The sequence below is a fragment of the Alosa pseudoharengus genome, unplaced genomic scaffold (assembly GCF_046254945.1).
Source record: "Alosa pseudoharengus isolate Yale_2024_CS ecotype anadromous, Long Island Sound unplaced genomic scaffold, YU_APseudo_1.1 YU_APseudo_1.1_scf_23, whole genome shotgun sequence".
Taxonomy (NCBI): domain Eukaryota; kingdom Metazoa; phylum Chordata; class Actinopteri; order Clupeiformes; family Clupeidae; genus Alosa; species Alosa pseudoharengus.
In genome coordinates this window covers 21,871,406-21,888,422 of record NW_027468685.1, presented here as the reverse complement: position 1 = coordinate 21,888,422, position 17,017 = coordinate 21,871,406, and the positions used below count along the sequence as shown (strand labels likewise).

The following is a 17,017-nucleotide window of genomic DNA, read 5'->3' as shown; positions in this document are numbered from 1 at the left end:
TTCACATGTGAAATCTATGAACTAATCATGTTTTGGTACTTGTTGTCTAGCAGATACCAGTGAGAAGTGAGTGTGGATAATGCAATTTAGTGAGACAGTTAGAATCATATAGGCCTTTCAGCGTGATTTCTTTTTGTGGAAAAAATGTGCTGGACTGGGCGGCGGTCATATTTTGTACCGCTCTGCGGTACATCTAGTTTTATTTGGCTCAGGCATCGCTTGAGCAGCTACGCATCTAAACCCAGCCGAATTCTACTCTCGACTTTGGACGAATGAGGTGGTGACACATCATTCCATTATTATGACCGCCGCGCAGCGAAGCGGCGGTCATATAGGTTTAGTCAGATTTTTTTTTTTTTTTTTTTTTTTTTTTTCTTTTTCGCATGCCCAAATTTCCGTCAATGAGTCCCGGGACACTGAAAGACCGGGGTACACGAAACTTGGTGGGCATGTAACCCCACATGGATAGCATGGAACCATCGTTTTTCGTTTTGATCTGTAGCCCCCCCGCTGGACTGGACCCCCCGAAAGGAGGGTAGGGCAGACACAGTTTTCTGTGAATATCTCGAGAACCGTAGGGTTTAGGAGGACCATTTTTTTTTTTGTATGTTGATCTCAAGGGGCCATGTCAACCCATTCCATAACCACTCATTTCATGTATAGCGCCACCTAGTTAAACACAAAAAAGTAAAAATGAGGTGTTGTAATCGCAGGTATCTGTGACCTAACATAGTCAAAACTGCACGAAGTTGGAAGTGTATGATCATTATGACACCCTCTGTATGCACGCCAAATTTTGTGGAATTCCGTTCATGGGGGGCCACACAATAAATTAATTTATGTTACTATACACCAACTGGCCTGTAGGTGGCCGGAGACAGTTTTCTGTGAATATCTCGAGAACCGTAGGGCCTAGGAGGTCCACCTTTTTTATGTATGTTGGTCTTAACGGGGCATGTCAACCCATCCCATTACCACTTATTTCATGTATAGCGCCACCTAGTTAAAAATTAAAAAGCAAAAAATTAGGTGTTTTCATCACAATATCTCTGGCTGACAAGGTCAAAACTGCACGAAATTAAAAGTGTAGGATCATTATGACACCCTCCGAATGCATGCCAAGTTTTGTGTACTTTCGTTCATGGGGGGCCTTACAATAAAATAATTTATGTGTACATTTAGTGACGTACACCAACAATGATTCCCGGGACACTGAAAGACCGGGGTACACAAAACTTGGTGGGCATGTAACCCCACATGGATAGCATGGAACCGTCGTTTTTCGTTTTGATCTGTAGCCCCCCCGCTGGACTGGACCCCCGAAAGGAGGGTAGGGCAGACACAGTTCTCTGTGAATATCTTGAGAACTGTAGGGACTAGGATGACCATTTTTTTCCGTATGTTTGCCTCCAGGGGTCATGTTAACCCATTTCATGTACACACATGTGCACAAACAGATACACACACACACACATACATTCACAGTAATCATACGTATGACACATACTCACACAGTAGACATATGTACGCTTGCACAGGCACATACGCAGGCACACACACAAGCGCACGCACACGCACACGCACACGCACACGCACGCACGCACACGCACACACACACACACACACACACACACACACACACACACAACATAAACATGAACATGCACACATGCACACAATTCAAGAATTTCTCAGAATTATGAACAGGCAAGATGGAGGTGGGGTTGTATAAAATGAATTTTACATGTGAAATCTATGAACTAATCATGTTTTGGTACTTTTTGTCTAGCAGATATCAGTGAGAATTGAGTACGTGTGGATAATGCAATTTAGTGAGACAGTTAGAATCATATAGGCCTTTCAGCGTGATTTATTTTTGTGGAAAAAATGTGCTGGACTGGGCGGCGGTCATATTTTGTACCGCTCTGCGGTACATCTAGTTATGCATGGTGTCGATCTGATAGCCGTGCAGATCAGGTGCCCACACTAGGACTAATTCAATGATACTAATGAAGAAAGGTACCTACTTGACAATCCCAGGGGAATGTTCGCCAAAGATTCTCGAACCCAACTCTCCAATAAAATGTTGATGGTCACAAAAGCCTTAATGTTGTTATTGTAGGTAGTGTGATTTTTTTCTGCTGGAGTGTGGTTATGGCAACGTCATGGCAGAAGTTCGTTGGGGTAAAAAGATGGTTGTAGAGCATCATGTTGTGCTATAATAGGTAATGATGAATTTAACATATTTTCATATAATTTAGAGTGCATAGTATCAACAAGTCAGATATACAAACTTACTGTAACAACAGAGCTAGAGGCTCCAACAGGGCTCGGAGCTTGCCTGGGGATGCAGGACAACTCAGGAATATGTGGGCTGAGTAACACTCAGGATATATCCACTCTTCTTCGAGTTAAGCCAGGGGTAGTGAGAGTGTGTGTGAGATGGGGTTAATTTCTCCACAGAAATTTTTCCAAATTGAGAGCATCTGTATGCAGGCAAATTAATGATAATGAAAGGCATGCTTTCCCCCTTGGTGGATGTATCTGTCAACATCGATTTAGAAGAACATAAAACTATTCATAGTCACTTTTGTAACTATTGTATACACAGGCTATTGAGTTGCAGCTACGTATGTGTCGCCTACGTAGTCTCATGGAACTCACATGTTGAACATCTGAGCAAACAAACTTGAATGTGAGACTCTGTGGCAATACGTCTGTGGTGTATACAGTACATCAGTATCTGCATCAAATTAGATCCAGACCCAAGCAAGCTAGCCAAGCAATCAGCCAGAGTTTTGAGTAAACTGTCCTGGAGGAGGAGAGCTCACATGTGAGGGACAAAGAAGATGTCAATGCCATTTTGGAGACCAAACACATTTGCAGTGTAGCAAGCAGTGGCTCTACGTTCACAAAACACATACACACAGCTCTAAATTTAGTCATTGATGAAGGAACAGCAGCTCATTGTTGGGTAATAATAGCACTCATGCATTGCTGTATTATGTTGTTATGGGGTGGTAGATAGACACGTCACAGCTATTGTTTTGAAAGTTCATCAGGTATAAAATCTATACGTTCTTATCTTACTTGAGATAATAACCTCTATTGGAGGTGGAAGTCTGTCATAGTTTTCGGAGAGCTAGATTAAAATCTATGCCATACGACTCTGAATATCTTGTTTATCCACCTCCAAAGCCCTGCTGCACAAGGCTCCAATTGCATTGCTGATTTTGTAAATCATTTTCCAGGCACCGTCATAATACAGGTACTGCACAACAAACTGAGATGTTCCTCTTTTATATGAGTTTGTATAGTGCTGTTACTCAACTGGTTTATCAGTTCAGAAATCACATATCCATTCTTGTAACCTCTTTTTATTGTTCTCTTTAACTGTAACAAGCGTGGCTACACTTTGTCAGTGCATCATGGAGTAACGGTGGCCTCACATTACATGTCAACCCCCCCCCCCGCCCCCCCCAACCTCACCTCCTGGGATTTGTGAAAGGGTGAAGGTTCAGTCTGCCTTTCCCATGAGATAACAACTTACAAATCAATCATGGACCAATGGCCTTGATTGGCCTTGTACCAACATCAACTGAATGGTTTATTGTGGTGGAAATCTCCTGCTTGAAATAGAACTTGAAAAGTTAATATTTATAACCAACTTTCAAGTGGTGAAACAAACATAGCTTTTGTGTACATGATTAATTGTTTAGGGAAAAGTAACTGGTGGGTGTTATTTATAGAGCCTGTTGCAATAGCACAATACCTGTGACATTTTCTTTTCAACTTGAAAAGAGAATCTTGACTTCGACAGGAAGGAAAAGATGGGTTCTCACTGACTATATTATCTCTTAATGGTGGCACATTCTAGTTATCATGATTGTCATACTGCTTCAGTTCTACTTACAACAACTACATTTAAATACATTAAATTGTTTTTCAATTGTTTTATATTGTTTCTATTTTTATTTTAATTCGTACATCATCTGGCCTCGAAAATAGTTCCAATCAATAGTCATGGCATCTACTCTTGCTAAATAAGCTCACGTTACATATTACAAGCTCACATCATAACATTCACCCAACTCAATGTACCCCATTTTCTCATTTAATACTGTCGAATGTTAAGTAATGAAATGACTGCTCTCTTGCTTTGAATGAATGGAATGTTCTTCTTGGGCAATTCACTGCAAAATGCGGAGTGATTGCTGGGATATTGCCACTCATATCTCTCATCTAATCAAATATTAATACATAGTTTTACCAGGTCTAACTGTTGTATAATACAGAATACAAAATATTAGAAGATAGAGGAGACCAAACAACATATTAAGTTGTGGCACTTGAAACTAGCATGACTAAGCAAGACTAGTGTGTCATGGTACAGGAGACTCAACAGAGTCATCCAAATAAATGGATGGTTAAATTACATGCATCTGATTCATCATCTAAATACTTCAGAAACATAGCTGGGAGTAGACATGCTTCACTGCAGACCGATTTGAATGTGAAAAAAGAGTAAAATCACAGTTTTTTGGTTGTACCTCCGATAGGTCATGCCTGAATTGTTTACACCATGTTGATGGGTTTTAAATGAAGCCTTGTTTACCTTCCCTTGCAGCTTATCGAAGCCATCCAAGGGGTAGACAAGATCATCGGCCAACTGATGGACGGCCTGAAAATGCTGAATATGACACAGTGTATCAATATCATTGTCCTAGCTGACCACGGTAAGAAATGGTGTGCTACAGTGAAGCAGTGCTTCATTAAACTGCTTAATCAAAGCAAACAGCTAGATGTAACAAGTCTCACTCTCTCAAAAACACAATGCACTGTAAGACAAAACCCATTGCAAATGTTACGCAGACTTGCAGAGGGAGCTGTAGCGCGGCAGAAGCATCTGCATCCAGAGCCCAGGGTTAAAGTGTAACCTGAGGCCATTTCCAACAACCACTCCCTGTCTATTTCTTCCACTAGTTCCACCCTTCACTGTCCTACAATGTGCTCACTCTCTGAACACCACACCTGGTCTCAAAGCTGTCACAATACAATGTGGAACTTGCAGTTGCAACATCCACCAGAAGTTTCCAGTCCTCTGCTTTGCCCCATTTTCTTGTATTGCTTGTATTTGCCCTACTAGTCCAGCGCCCGTTCAAACATGCCATTCCTGTAGAAAACCCGTAGCTCAATTACATGCTCGCAGGTAGGCCTGCTTAATAAATAATAGGATGATAGGGAAAACATCATTCTGCTAAGCATTCAATAATATATCCCAATTTATATTTTAAAAGAAAAATGCTATTGAAGATGTTAGAAATAGAAATGCAAATATAATTAAATTTCATATTAAATATATACAGGAGAGATGTTAAATCCTAGTGTTAGGTACAGGATTTCACACAGTGGCCAATCAACAACCAAGCCTATTTACCGTCAATAACCAAAATCACTATCAAAACATCACCAACAGAACAGCCTTCATGAACATTTCAGGGGGTTATCAAGCAGGCACCTTCCTTCATAGGCGTTTCATTGAATTAGGCCCACAACACCTCCAGAAGGCTCAACAGTGGTATCTAGCATCCCAGACCAACCCCCATCCACACTCATGTTGGGTTCTCTAGCAACAAATACCGGAAAATTATTCGATCCTCTTCATTGGCCGTTTATGATCCGATCAGCAATGTTACCAGACAAACCGCAATCCCTTAATGTGGGCACCGACAAATACCAACAAACCCTTCAGCCAATCCTCTTCTTTGCTGCGGCCATTTATGATCCGATTAGCAATGTTATCAGACAAACCGCAATCCCTTAATGTGGGCACCGACATACCAACAAACCCTTCAGCCAATACTCTTCTTTGCTGTGGCCGTTTATGATCCAGTCAGCAACATGTACTCTTCAGTCATTCCTCTTCGTTGCTGTGGACGTTTATGATCAGCAACATACCCAAACAATTCAGGCTACAACATGACCCCAAGTAGTCTGTGAGCACCTCAGCCATAGCCATTGGCTTGCTTTTTCAGCAGCCTAACTGTTTTACAGCTCCTTTCAGTGACCCTCCTTGAAAACCAAAGTCTAGCAGAAGGGTTGTGACTGACTTTGCTACAAGGCCTCTGGCACCTCTTGTGTGTGCTTGCAATGAGTGATCACATAACGCCAATTTTAGCTCAGCTACACTGGCTTCATGTCAAATTCAGGATTGAGTTTAAAATTTTACTTTTTGTTTTTAAAGCCCTTAAAGGTTTAGCCCCACCTTACATCTCTGAACTGCCCCCACACTACTAGGTCACTCAGGTCACAAGACCAACTACTGCTTGCTGCCCCACGTACACGCCTTAAAACCCATGGCGACCAAGCTTTTTCTGTAGCTGCTCCAAAGCTCTGAAATACCCTCCCTCCACATATCAAATCCTCCCCTACAATTACCTCCTTCAAATCCAATCTCTTCCTAGTATCTCTGTATACATGGTGAAATAAAGTTGAATTGAATTTGCTAGCATAGAATTAATCTCAACTCTCTTGTTCTCAAGCAAACCCACCAGTACTTTTAAAACCTGATTATATCTCCAGGTGTAGCGACCTTGGGTCAGGCTAGTTTTACAACCAGAAAGAATATGCTTTAAAGAGCCATGACCCATGACTTGCATCTTCACCCACCCATTGACTGAGGTTCTGTGCAGTTGGAAGAACATTATAAGTGGCTCCTACAATAAAGGCTAAATGACTCGTAATACACATTACAATGTAGTGAAGTAAAACCCCAGACCTCCAAACAAGTTGAATGAACAGTTCATGAACCTTTTTTTCCTGTTATTTTTAAGGAATGGAAGAAATAAGCTGTGCCAGAAAAGAAGTGTTGGAAGACATGATTGGGGACATCAGTAACCTTTTTGTCAATGAGGGCCCATTTGGGAGAATTAGAACAAAGAACAACGACCAGCCTTGTATGTGAATATGAACTAAAAGTTAAGCTTCAAACACACTTTTATTTAATTTCTTTAAAAGACTACAAATATGAATAAACATTTCCTTATTTTCTTAGTGGACTCTGCCGCCCTCGTGACCAATATGACGGTAATTTGATTGCTAATGTTGACTCTTGGTGTATGTGTAACCTTCACTTTGTTAAGTATAAAAATACTGGAAAGCCAGTCCTTCTCACCACATCTAAACATAATACACTGTCATAACTAAATATCTCATGCACATTATCATAAACTTGTTAGTTCTGTATTGTGTATATTCAGTGGTCTGATAATACTAATCCCATTATTCTTGTTATTCATATGATGTTAACATTTGTTTTGGGGGCTCTCCAGTGCAGGAGTCCCAGTCAGAAGATAAAGCCATATCTGAAGGCTCATCTGCCAAAGCGCTTTCACTTTGCTAATAGCAGGCGTATCGAGGATGTCACTGTGATGGTTGAACCTAAATGGCTTTTTGAGAGGTGCTGCTCCCCTCTCATTTTCTTTATCTCTTCTCAACTTCCCTTTCCTATCTTCTGCTTGATTTGTTTGTTCTCCTTTCTTATCTCTTTCGTTTTTCCCTTTCTTCCCGTTTTTGGTTTCGTTCTTTCTTTCTCCACCTGTCCCCCCCGTTCTTCCTAAGAATTATACACCCATACAACCTTCCATTACTGTACATACAGAAATGCCAGCACTTCAGTCTGCATTGAAAGTCTTAATCTCTTTGGTTGTTTTTTTGTTGCGGACTCTGAAGGAAACCAGGGTCCCTGACCTTTTGTGCTGGTGGTACTCATGGATATGACAATGATGTTTACAGCATGCAGGTGCGCACGTGTGTGTGTGTGTGTGTGTGTATGTGTGTGAATACATTACATATTACTGTATCGCCCTGTGAGTGAGCATGTAAATGTCTTGTGATTTGTCCACGTGTGTATGTATGTGAGCATGTGTGGTTGTGTGTTTGTGTGCACAAGTGCATGTTTTGTGTGCTTGGTTGTTGTGGTTGTTGTTTGTGTAAGTGGATGTTAACATGACTCCATGATGAATGCAAACCCTTGGTCTCTAGCCTCACGTCACTACTTTTAACCACTTTGTGTTCCAGGCCATGTTTCTCAGTTATGGTCCCAAGTTCCTTTCCCAGACAGAGGTGGAACCATTCTCCAATGTCGAGGTGTACAACCTCATGTGTGGTGGGTCATAAAGTCTGGTTTTTTATCTTAACAAAGTACTTTGTTAAGGTGTATGGTAAAAAAGAAGTATTACCGCAGCAAAACCAGTGCCCTCTACTCCACCATAACAGGAAGAGGACATAAGCACAGTGGTGTTTTTCAAGTCATAACCCAATAGGTTTACTGTAAAGGAACATTGTCATCACTCTGTACACACACACACACACACACCTGTACATGACTGAGCTAAACTGAATGACTAAACTGTGCTTCCCCACAGACTTGCTGGAAATCTCACCAGCAATTAACAATGGCACCCATGGAAGTATGAACCATCTCCTCCGGAAACCCTGGTTCACCCCGCAGCACCCAGCGGAGCAGGTTGGGCCTGGTCAATGCCCTCTCCTGACTCTCAATCCTGGGGATGAACTTGGCTGTGAATGTCCTGCTCTGGTACATTATTGCTTTACCTAAACTTGTTTTTGTTGTTGTTATTGTTGTTGAATAGCTTGTTCATCATAATGAAACCGCAATGCTCAAAGAACAAAGGGAAAGAGCATTTTTAGCCTTTTTAAGAGCATTTTTGCATATTTAGCAATCATCATCATCATCATCATCATCATCATCAACCATTGTTTATTCAGGGAAAAATTGACTGAAAATTAAGCTCTTTTGTAGCAATGCCCTGAGTTTAGAAACAAAGTCAAACAAAAACAAGGTGCTGGACAAGTGCCGTGACTCATATAGGGATTGGCATGTAGCCCCACTAGACTTTTACGGAAAAATTTAGTTGTACTTAACTGTGTCTGACTGTACAGCAGGGGTGTCCAAACTGCACACACACATCCACACAACCAGAGACACACACACAAACAAACACACAACCATGCACACACTCACGTATGCAAACAAGCACACACACACACACACACACACACATACACAAAAGTTGCAAGAGTAGGGAATGGCGTAGGAGATTGAGACAAATTGACGTGAAAAGTGTGATTTATTTTTGCAGAGAGATGTACAGGACTGAGTGTCGGTCATATTTTGTACCGCTATATGGTACATCTAGTTTAAATACTAAATACTAATTATTTGAAATAAATAATAATAATAATAATAATAAATTATGGCATTGCACATTGGTGACTCTCCTGGCACTGAACATCTTAAGCAACATTGTGCTCTTGAACAGTCTGTGGGCAACTGGCAAATTTGCCAGTTATAACACATAGGGTCAAGTGCTGTCTGGGTTATAGCTGAAGGAATACAAACTATTCTCTTTGAGGGCAGCTGGCTGAAGAGACTCTTAAGGCAGCCAAGGTTGTGAAACTAATTTTCATCATCCCAAATCAACCAAGACCAGCAGGATAATAACCTCTCTTATTACAGTGAAATTACTCAAACTAGACTCACAGGAAGGAAAATGGACTCACAGGAAGGAAAATGGCAAATTTACTGCTGAAATTAGTTATGATCAAAACAATATGTGAGCTGAACTCCAAAGGTCTGTTTTTGCAGAAAGCAAACTGAAAGGAAAGAAAAACTGTAGCACCATTTAAAGGAGAAATCCGGCGATTTTTCACATAGATCTTCGAGTTTACGATTACCGTTGGTACGGAAAAAAATGAAAACAATCGTTTTTACCTAGCTCGAGTTGCTTGTTCCAACAGCTCAAGCAGCCAGGCAGCTACAGCACCACACTCTGGGGGTATGAACACAGGACATCCCCCCAGAGTGTAGCACTGTAGCTGCCTATCAACTGTTTCAAGATGCCCATAGGAAAAAAAGGAATAAAAAATGAGACCAATATTTTCCCCCTAAACCTTCCTTGTCAGAGTTAATGACCATTAAGAACAGATAGAATGAGAAGATAAAAGGGGTATTTTGACATATCAAGTTGGACTTGGGTTGAGACAAAGGAGAACTATTTTGCAACTGAGAAATAGCCCTCCTCTTGTCTCCACATCACGCAACATAACTTAAATGTAATGTCTGTTCCATGCCCTCACCTAAAGACTGTACTGGAGGCCATTTAGGCCATTGCAAATAAACTACAGAATGCTTTGCCTTTAAGATTAGCTGACTTTGCTGACTTTTCTGACAGGCACATGTAATGTGTACGCACCAAATCTGAATTACATATTTATTTTGTAATTTTCTCACTGTTTATTGTGTTTTTCTATTTTCTATTTTTAGTACTTCTACTAAAACTTCCACTCTTGTAAAGTACTTTGTGGCTCACATTACATTACAGAAATAAAACTTAATTACTTATCGACAATTGCCTATGACATATAAGTAAATAGTTAATGTGTATTTATGAATTTTAGGCTACATCCAACCTCAACTCACGCCTGAATCTGACAGCAATTCAAGGTAAAGCCTCTGAATAATTTACACTTGGGATGCTCATGGGATGTCGCTGAGGCATGTTATAAGGAGCCAAGCCAAGAGATTTTACACAAATAAAGACATTACTTTCATGGCAAATTCCCCAAATTACTGTATTGAGATAACTGGTGGCAGAAAAGTAAAAACAAGTAATCATATAACTGCATAACTTACATATTCTATTGAGGGTAACACCTTTTTTGCCCAAGTAGGACTGATTTACTTAAATAAATTAAAACGTATTGTTGACTTTATTGACTTTCTCTCAGTATCAGCCACAGAGAAACAGCACATGCCCTTTGGGAGGCCAAGACTACTGCAGTCCGGGGCAGACTACTGTCTTCTCCACCACCACGGCTTCGTTAGTGGTTACAGCAAAGCCAGTCTGATGCCTATGTGGAGCTCATTCACAGTGGAGAAACCTGTAAGTCTCCCTTACTCCTACCCTAAGAACCAAAGTTAATAATTCTCTGAATTAGTTTTGTCATAAATGAAACTAGAATTGTTTGAGGCTGATGTAGTGAAAACAGACAGGGGTGATAATGTTCACATGTGTTTCTACATTATTCTCCAAGTCCCTGGAGACATTAGATCAATGTAAAAAAAAACATTGTGTTGGTGGAAGCTGTGGTGCAGTGATTCCCCATGGAAATCCTGATTAGACCCCCCCCCTTTATACTTTTTTCAGAAGTTGTCTAATGCTGCACATACAAATGTGAGAATATGTATAATGTGGACTTCTTATTTCTGATTCGCTGGCGCGTCGGGGTCCGGTTCGCCCTGTCGGGACTTATTTTCCCAATAATGACCAGCGTTCTATACATTATCCCTTACATAGTGAAGGTATACGATGCAGTAGACATTGTTAACATTTTGTCTGACTTCTCTATCTCTCTCTCTTTCTCTCTCATACACACACACACACACACACAAACACACACACAAACACACCTTGTAGGCAAGCGAAGACCCTCTTCCAGAGGTCATAGAAAACTGCTTAAGAGCTGATGTAAGACTGCCAGCAAACCAGAGTGCCAGGTGTAATGAGTATGCTACTGCTGCTGGCAACATTACCCCTGCATTCCTGTACCCACCCAGTAAGTAATCACTACACTACACGCACCCAGACACGCCACAGACTGAGTTTCCGAGAACTGACTTGTGGAGCACTGATGTTCATTCTTAATTCAAGCTCTGATTGTTGTGATTTCCCGCCAGATCTGAACCAGTCTGCTGACGAACAGTACGATGCATTGACCATGAGCAATGTGGTGCCCATGTATCAGCAGTTCAAAAGTAAGCAATAGAAAGAGAGTATGTGTTGGAGACCCATGTAGGACAATGACTTTTCATTGGCAACAGTATTAAACCAACCAACAATATAAAATATTAAGAAGAGCTCTTTTATTTCATTGAGTTAAATTGAAACAATATCTTATAGTGCTCATGGACTGATAGCCCTACTGGTAGGCAATTATTACCCCGGCTTGTATTTGAACCTTTCTTGAAACATGTTGCTGGGATCATCAATGTCTGTGTACTTTTTGCAACTAAATGGTTTTACGAGATTTGTGGATCGTTACATTCTGTTAGTATGTCCCAACTTTTTCTGATTTGGGGTTGCTTATGCCAACCACAGTACATCAAAATTGTGTGCACAACGCACAAAATCCCAAATATCTCACTTCCTGTTAAATGTGGCTAATGCAATGTACATATGAAAGCTGTTCGTCTTGGCCAGTTACACGCACCTTCCCAATTTTGTGTGCATACCTGAAAGTACATGCCAACCACGAGACTATTGATGATAATAAACGATGATAATTATATGATAATAAATTAGATTTAAGTATTGACTATGGCAGCTTTTCTGCAGCTCAGTTTAGTTATATATATATATATAGCTTGAGAGAGAGAGAGAGAGAGAGAGAGAGAGAGAGAGAGAGAGAGTTTACTTATTTAGCAAACATCGATGGTGCAAGGAGGGAATGAAGCCCAATGGGCTTGTACAAGAGTTCCACCCCTTTCAATAATGAACTCAAATGTATAAGGCTGACAAATAAACTTTGACAAAAAAGGAGATAAAGTACAGAAATAATGTGATAGATAGTACAGAATTAGATAAATAATCAATGTTAATTAGGACATTTGTATCAGTTCCTTATCAAATTAAAGGTGCACTATGCAGGTTTAGGTATTTTTTGTGACTGTAGAGCTCCCTCTAGAGTCGCAATATATTTATATTTCACTCTGCTATCGTAAATAGCAAGCTTCTCATGACTTATCCCCCCCCCCCCCCCCCAGTTGTGGAGGTGAAGGATTAACAATGGGCAACAACTCTCCAAAGAGCTATTGAGAATGAGATGTCATCACGACACAGCACCCCGCCCCCGAGATCACGACATCCTTCATTTTGAATGGATAGCCGCCAGTAGGCCTACGCATTCATTGTTTGTGTTGTTGTGATTCATGTCTGCCAAATGTTGACAAATCCAACGGTGCAACACTACTGCTGCATAAGCCCCTCAACGCTTGCCTATATAATATTATACATAATTGAGTCTAAGTATAAAACTTTTCTATGCTGATTGCTGGCAGTTCACGTACTGACTGATGTTACTGCTACTGTAACTTATGGAACAGGGATGTGTATATGAGGGAGAGAGAAAGAGCAGCTTACTTAAGGCTACATTGCCATTAATTGCCAATGTTTTTGCTAGCATATGAATCAGGATTATACTTACACAAGAAAATGTTTAGGTTTGATTCAAAGCAACTCTTAAAGGGGAAATCCGGTGTTGTACAGTTAAGTATGACCATAAGATAGAATCATGGACGAGGGGTGACTCTATCCAGACCTGAAGCATTCCGAAGTTAGCCATTTTTTACTGATTCTTCCATAACGCTAATAACGCTAGCAAACCGGGCATCGGTTCTACTGCACATAAATCACTTCTTAACCCATCTATGAGGCTAACAAGAGCTCCACACTTCGTCAACTGTGTAATTAGGTTCTTGAAATTTAAAACGAGGCATTGGCAACATTGAATGTGTGCTGTAAGTTTATTTACTCAGGGCAGCAGTTTTCAGATTACATTATGTGCTTACATAATAGCAAAAGGGTTCTCCAATGTTTTCTCTGTTAGCCTTTTAAAATGATATCAGATTAGTAAACAGAATGTGCCTTTGCAACATTGGATGAATGGTTGCTGATAATGGGCAATGTAGATATTGCATTAAAGATCAGCCATTTCTTTCTACAACAGTCGAGAACCCTTTTGCAATTAAGTAAGCACATAATGTAATCTGAAAACTGCTGGTATTCTGTCAATAATGGAGTGGAATGGAAATTTGTGTCTCCAAACTTTTGACTGGTATAGTATATTGTTGTAATGGTAGGCTAACCACATAGTTTACACAATAATTACACTGTGTTATAAATATTGTATATCAATTTTTTTATTGACTTTCAATTACATAAAGTCGTGGCTCTGTCTCTCAATATTGAACTAATTGTCAATCACTTTCTGGGAACATTTTGAAGCTTGCATGAACCATGTGACCTTAACTAATTTTGAACACCCATTGTTGCAACTCTCTCTCTATAGAGCTCAGGGTTTGTCTATTCACTCTGGATCCTCTTACTCTCTAGGAATTTGGGGCTACTTCCAGGCTGTCTTGCTGAGGAAGTATGCATTGCAGTACAATGGCGTGAACGCAGTTGCTGGTCCTGTGTTTGATTATAATTATGATGGGCTATATGACTCGGCTGACCAAATCAAACAGTACGTAAATTCTCTGCTGATTTCCTACATACAGTAATTATCAGTACTGGTCAAGAGCAAGTATTAGAACCATGGGTAGATTATAAGCCACTGGGCCCCTGGACACAAATGTGAAAAGGGCCCCCCTGTCTGCCTCAGAAAGTTTGTAAGTAAGTAAGTAAAAAGTAACAGATTGAGATTGAGACGAATATGACATAACCATTAACAGAATCAAAGCATCTTGCTGTAAAGCGAGAAGATGCCTGTTACAAAGCATGATTATCACACACATAGTGTAAATTCTGTTATTTGACTAAGAGTTCCCATTCAGATATCAGGGTTAAATAATATAGTATAAGTAAGTATAAGTATATATACTGTTTTGATCCCGTGAGGGAAATTTGGCCTCTGCATTTATCCCAATCCGTGAATTAGTGAAATACACTCAGCACACAGTGAGGTGAAGCACACACTAATCCCGGCGTAGTGAGCTGCCTGCAACAACAGCGGCGCTCGGGGAGCAGTAAGGGGTTAGGTGCCTTGCTCAAGGGCACTTCAGCCGTGCCTACTGGTCGGGGCTCGAACCAGTGCTAACCAGTAGGCCATGGCTGCCCAGAGTCTACACAGAGGCTACACAGAGTCTTGGGCTTCAGGGCCCACTGGCCTGAGCCATTGGGACCCTGGGCATGGGACCGGCAGGCCCGCTCAGTAATCCATCCCTCATTGGAATGCAAACTCACTTGTAAGAATAAATTGTTGATAGCAATGAAGGCATGATCTAAACTATAAGTGTATGTATAGTTTTTAACAAAAACAAATATCTGGGACCTTCTAGGAAAACACTATTTTACAAAGTTCAAGTGTCAAGTCACTGGAGCAATGTACTGAGAAGGCATGCAAAACCTTATATTATAAACACCATCAACCATAGAGCACTAGTAAAAGGCTTGCTAGAATGCCAACTCCTGTCTTTTGGCAAAATAGCTGCCATGGTGGTCCCACCCAGACCACTTAATTGCATAGCCCATAGCTTCGGAAACTAGTTGTAATGACAGGTGTATCCATCCTTTACATGGACATATAGACTACATTGGAAATTCATTTGGACATGATATAAAATGCTAATCAAAACATGTATCAAAAAGTGGTAAATCGTTGCATACTGTAAACTGTCTCTTTGATGTCCTGAAATCAATGTTGTTTTGCAGACATGTCTCAGGTAAACGGATCCCTGTCCCTACACATTACTTTGTCGTTCTCACAAGCTGCAAGAACTCCACTGAGCCAGTTGTGAGTTGTCAAGGGGAACTCCAGACGGTCTCGTTTCTGGTGCCTCACCGGCCAGACAACTCAGAGTCCTGCAGTGTAAGTCAATACTTTTGGATTCTTGAACCCATAGAGAGGAGCCATCTTTCGATTTTCTTTTGTTTTTTCCATCACTACTGAAATGTCTCACACGTGTAACCTATAGCCTCCATCAAAGCAGGAAAATAGCACTGTGTGAGCTTACTTGGACATCGGAATAGAACTTTTCATGACTGTTTCCTTCCATGTGGGGGTCTCGTCCCTTGGTTGTCCCATCTGCCAACCAGATACAGAGCACCAGCATCTCAGTGTATGTGTGTGTGTGTGTGTGTGTGTAGGAGCACAAGAATCTCAGTGTATGTGTGTGTTTGTCCCAACCCCCCAACCTAATCCAGTTTCTACAACACTGTGATGTTTTTTGTTGACTAGAAAAAAGGGTGAGGAGTCAGAGGACCACTCAAAGTTTGTCAACCTGAGAGGGCTACAAGTGTAAATCTGTTAATTGCAATTACTGAAAATGAAATGGGGGTAACCTGTAATCATGACATCCGCTGTTTATATCATAGAATATATCATATCTCAAAACCTCCAAACCATGACAGTGAATGGTCTTCATGCAATTACCAAACTCACAAACTACAGTCATTTATATCATTAGTTGTACTGCCATTGGGCATACTTCAGCTTTCCAGGATCTGAACATTTTTAACTTACTTTTGCAGAGCTCACTGCCTGAATCCCAGTGGGTGGAGGACTTGATATGGTTCCACCAATCACGGGTGAGAGATGTAGAGCTGATCACTGGACTAGATTTCTACCAGGAGAGCAGCCGGCCAATCCCAGAGCTCCTACGAGTGAAGACACGCCCCACTGCAGCTATTCACAGAAAGACCTAAAGACACACCCGCACATACACACACATACACACACACGCACCAGGTTTACTTCTTGATAACAGTGACATCTGTTGTTGTACTGTATAATGCTTGGGGCATAACAGCAATATGTCAAGTTTGGCTTGCTCATGCAAACTATTGTTTGGTGTTTTCATGTGAATGACCTACCTGTAATGTGGTGCAAGTGTGTATTTGTGTATTCAAAAGAATGAGTCACTGAATAGGTATTAGACAATAGCAGTATTGGGAAATAGACATTGTTTATTGTTTAACTCTACTAATTGTAAATGCTGTGAAATATAATTCTAAGAAGTACAGTAAAATAATGCTTGTCTGTTTTTTTCTGGTATTTCACCTTGGTGCTAGCCTGACGCAGGCATACTCAATTCTAGTCAGAATATGAGTCTGATACTGCTCCATTGGGACGTAATTATGGGGCGTGTTTCAACCGATACAGGGGGGGAATGCCTCTGCACTCTGCATTGGATAGACCTAACCAATCAGAGCAA

General features: G+C 40.8%; 1 protein-coding gene across 1 annotated transcript in view; it reads left to right on the top strand.

The window, feature by feature from the left end:
* Nucleotides 1-16,759, top strand: part of LOC143140839 (venom phosphodiesterase CdcPDE) — a 29,139-nt gene extending 12,380 nt beyond the window's left edge. Inside the window, exons 12-25 of the mRNA XM_076301960.1 lie at nt 4,628-4,736; nt 6,834-6,956; nt 7,055-7,086; nt 7,332-7,459; nt 7,732-7,801; nt 8,080-8,167; nt 8,427-8,599; nt 10,483-10,528; nt 10,813-10,967; nt 11,502-11,640; nt 11,762-11,839; nt 14,196-14,328; nt 15,516-15,672; nt 16,335-16,759. Of these exons, the coding sequence (XP_076158075.1) occupies nt 4,628-4,736; nt 6,834-6,956; nt 7,055-7,086; nt 7,332-7,459; nt 7,732-7,801; nt 8,080-8,167; nt 8,427-8,599; nt 10,483-10,528; nt 10,813-10,967; nt 11,502-11,640; nt 11,762-11,839; nt 14,196-14,328; nt 15,516-15,672; nt 16,335-16,508 (1,605 nt within the window). The 3' untranslated portion in view covers nt 16,509-16,759. The remainder of the gene's footprint in view (nt 1-4,627; nt 4,737-6,833; nt 6,957-7,054; nt 7,087-7,331; nt 7,460-7,731; nt 7,802-8,079; nt 8,168-8,426; nt 8,600-10,482; nt 10,529-10,812; nt 10,968-11,501; nt 11,641-11,761; nt 11,840-14,195; nt 14,329-15,515; nt 15,673-16,334) is intronic.
* The last annotated feature ends 258 nt before the right edge of the window (nt 16,760-17,017 follow it).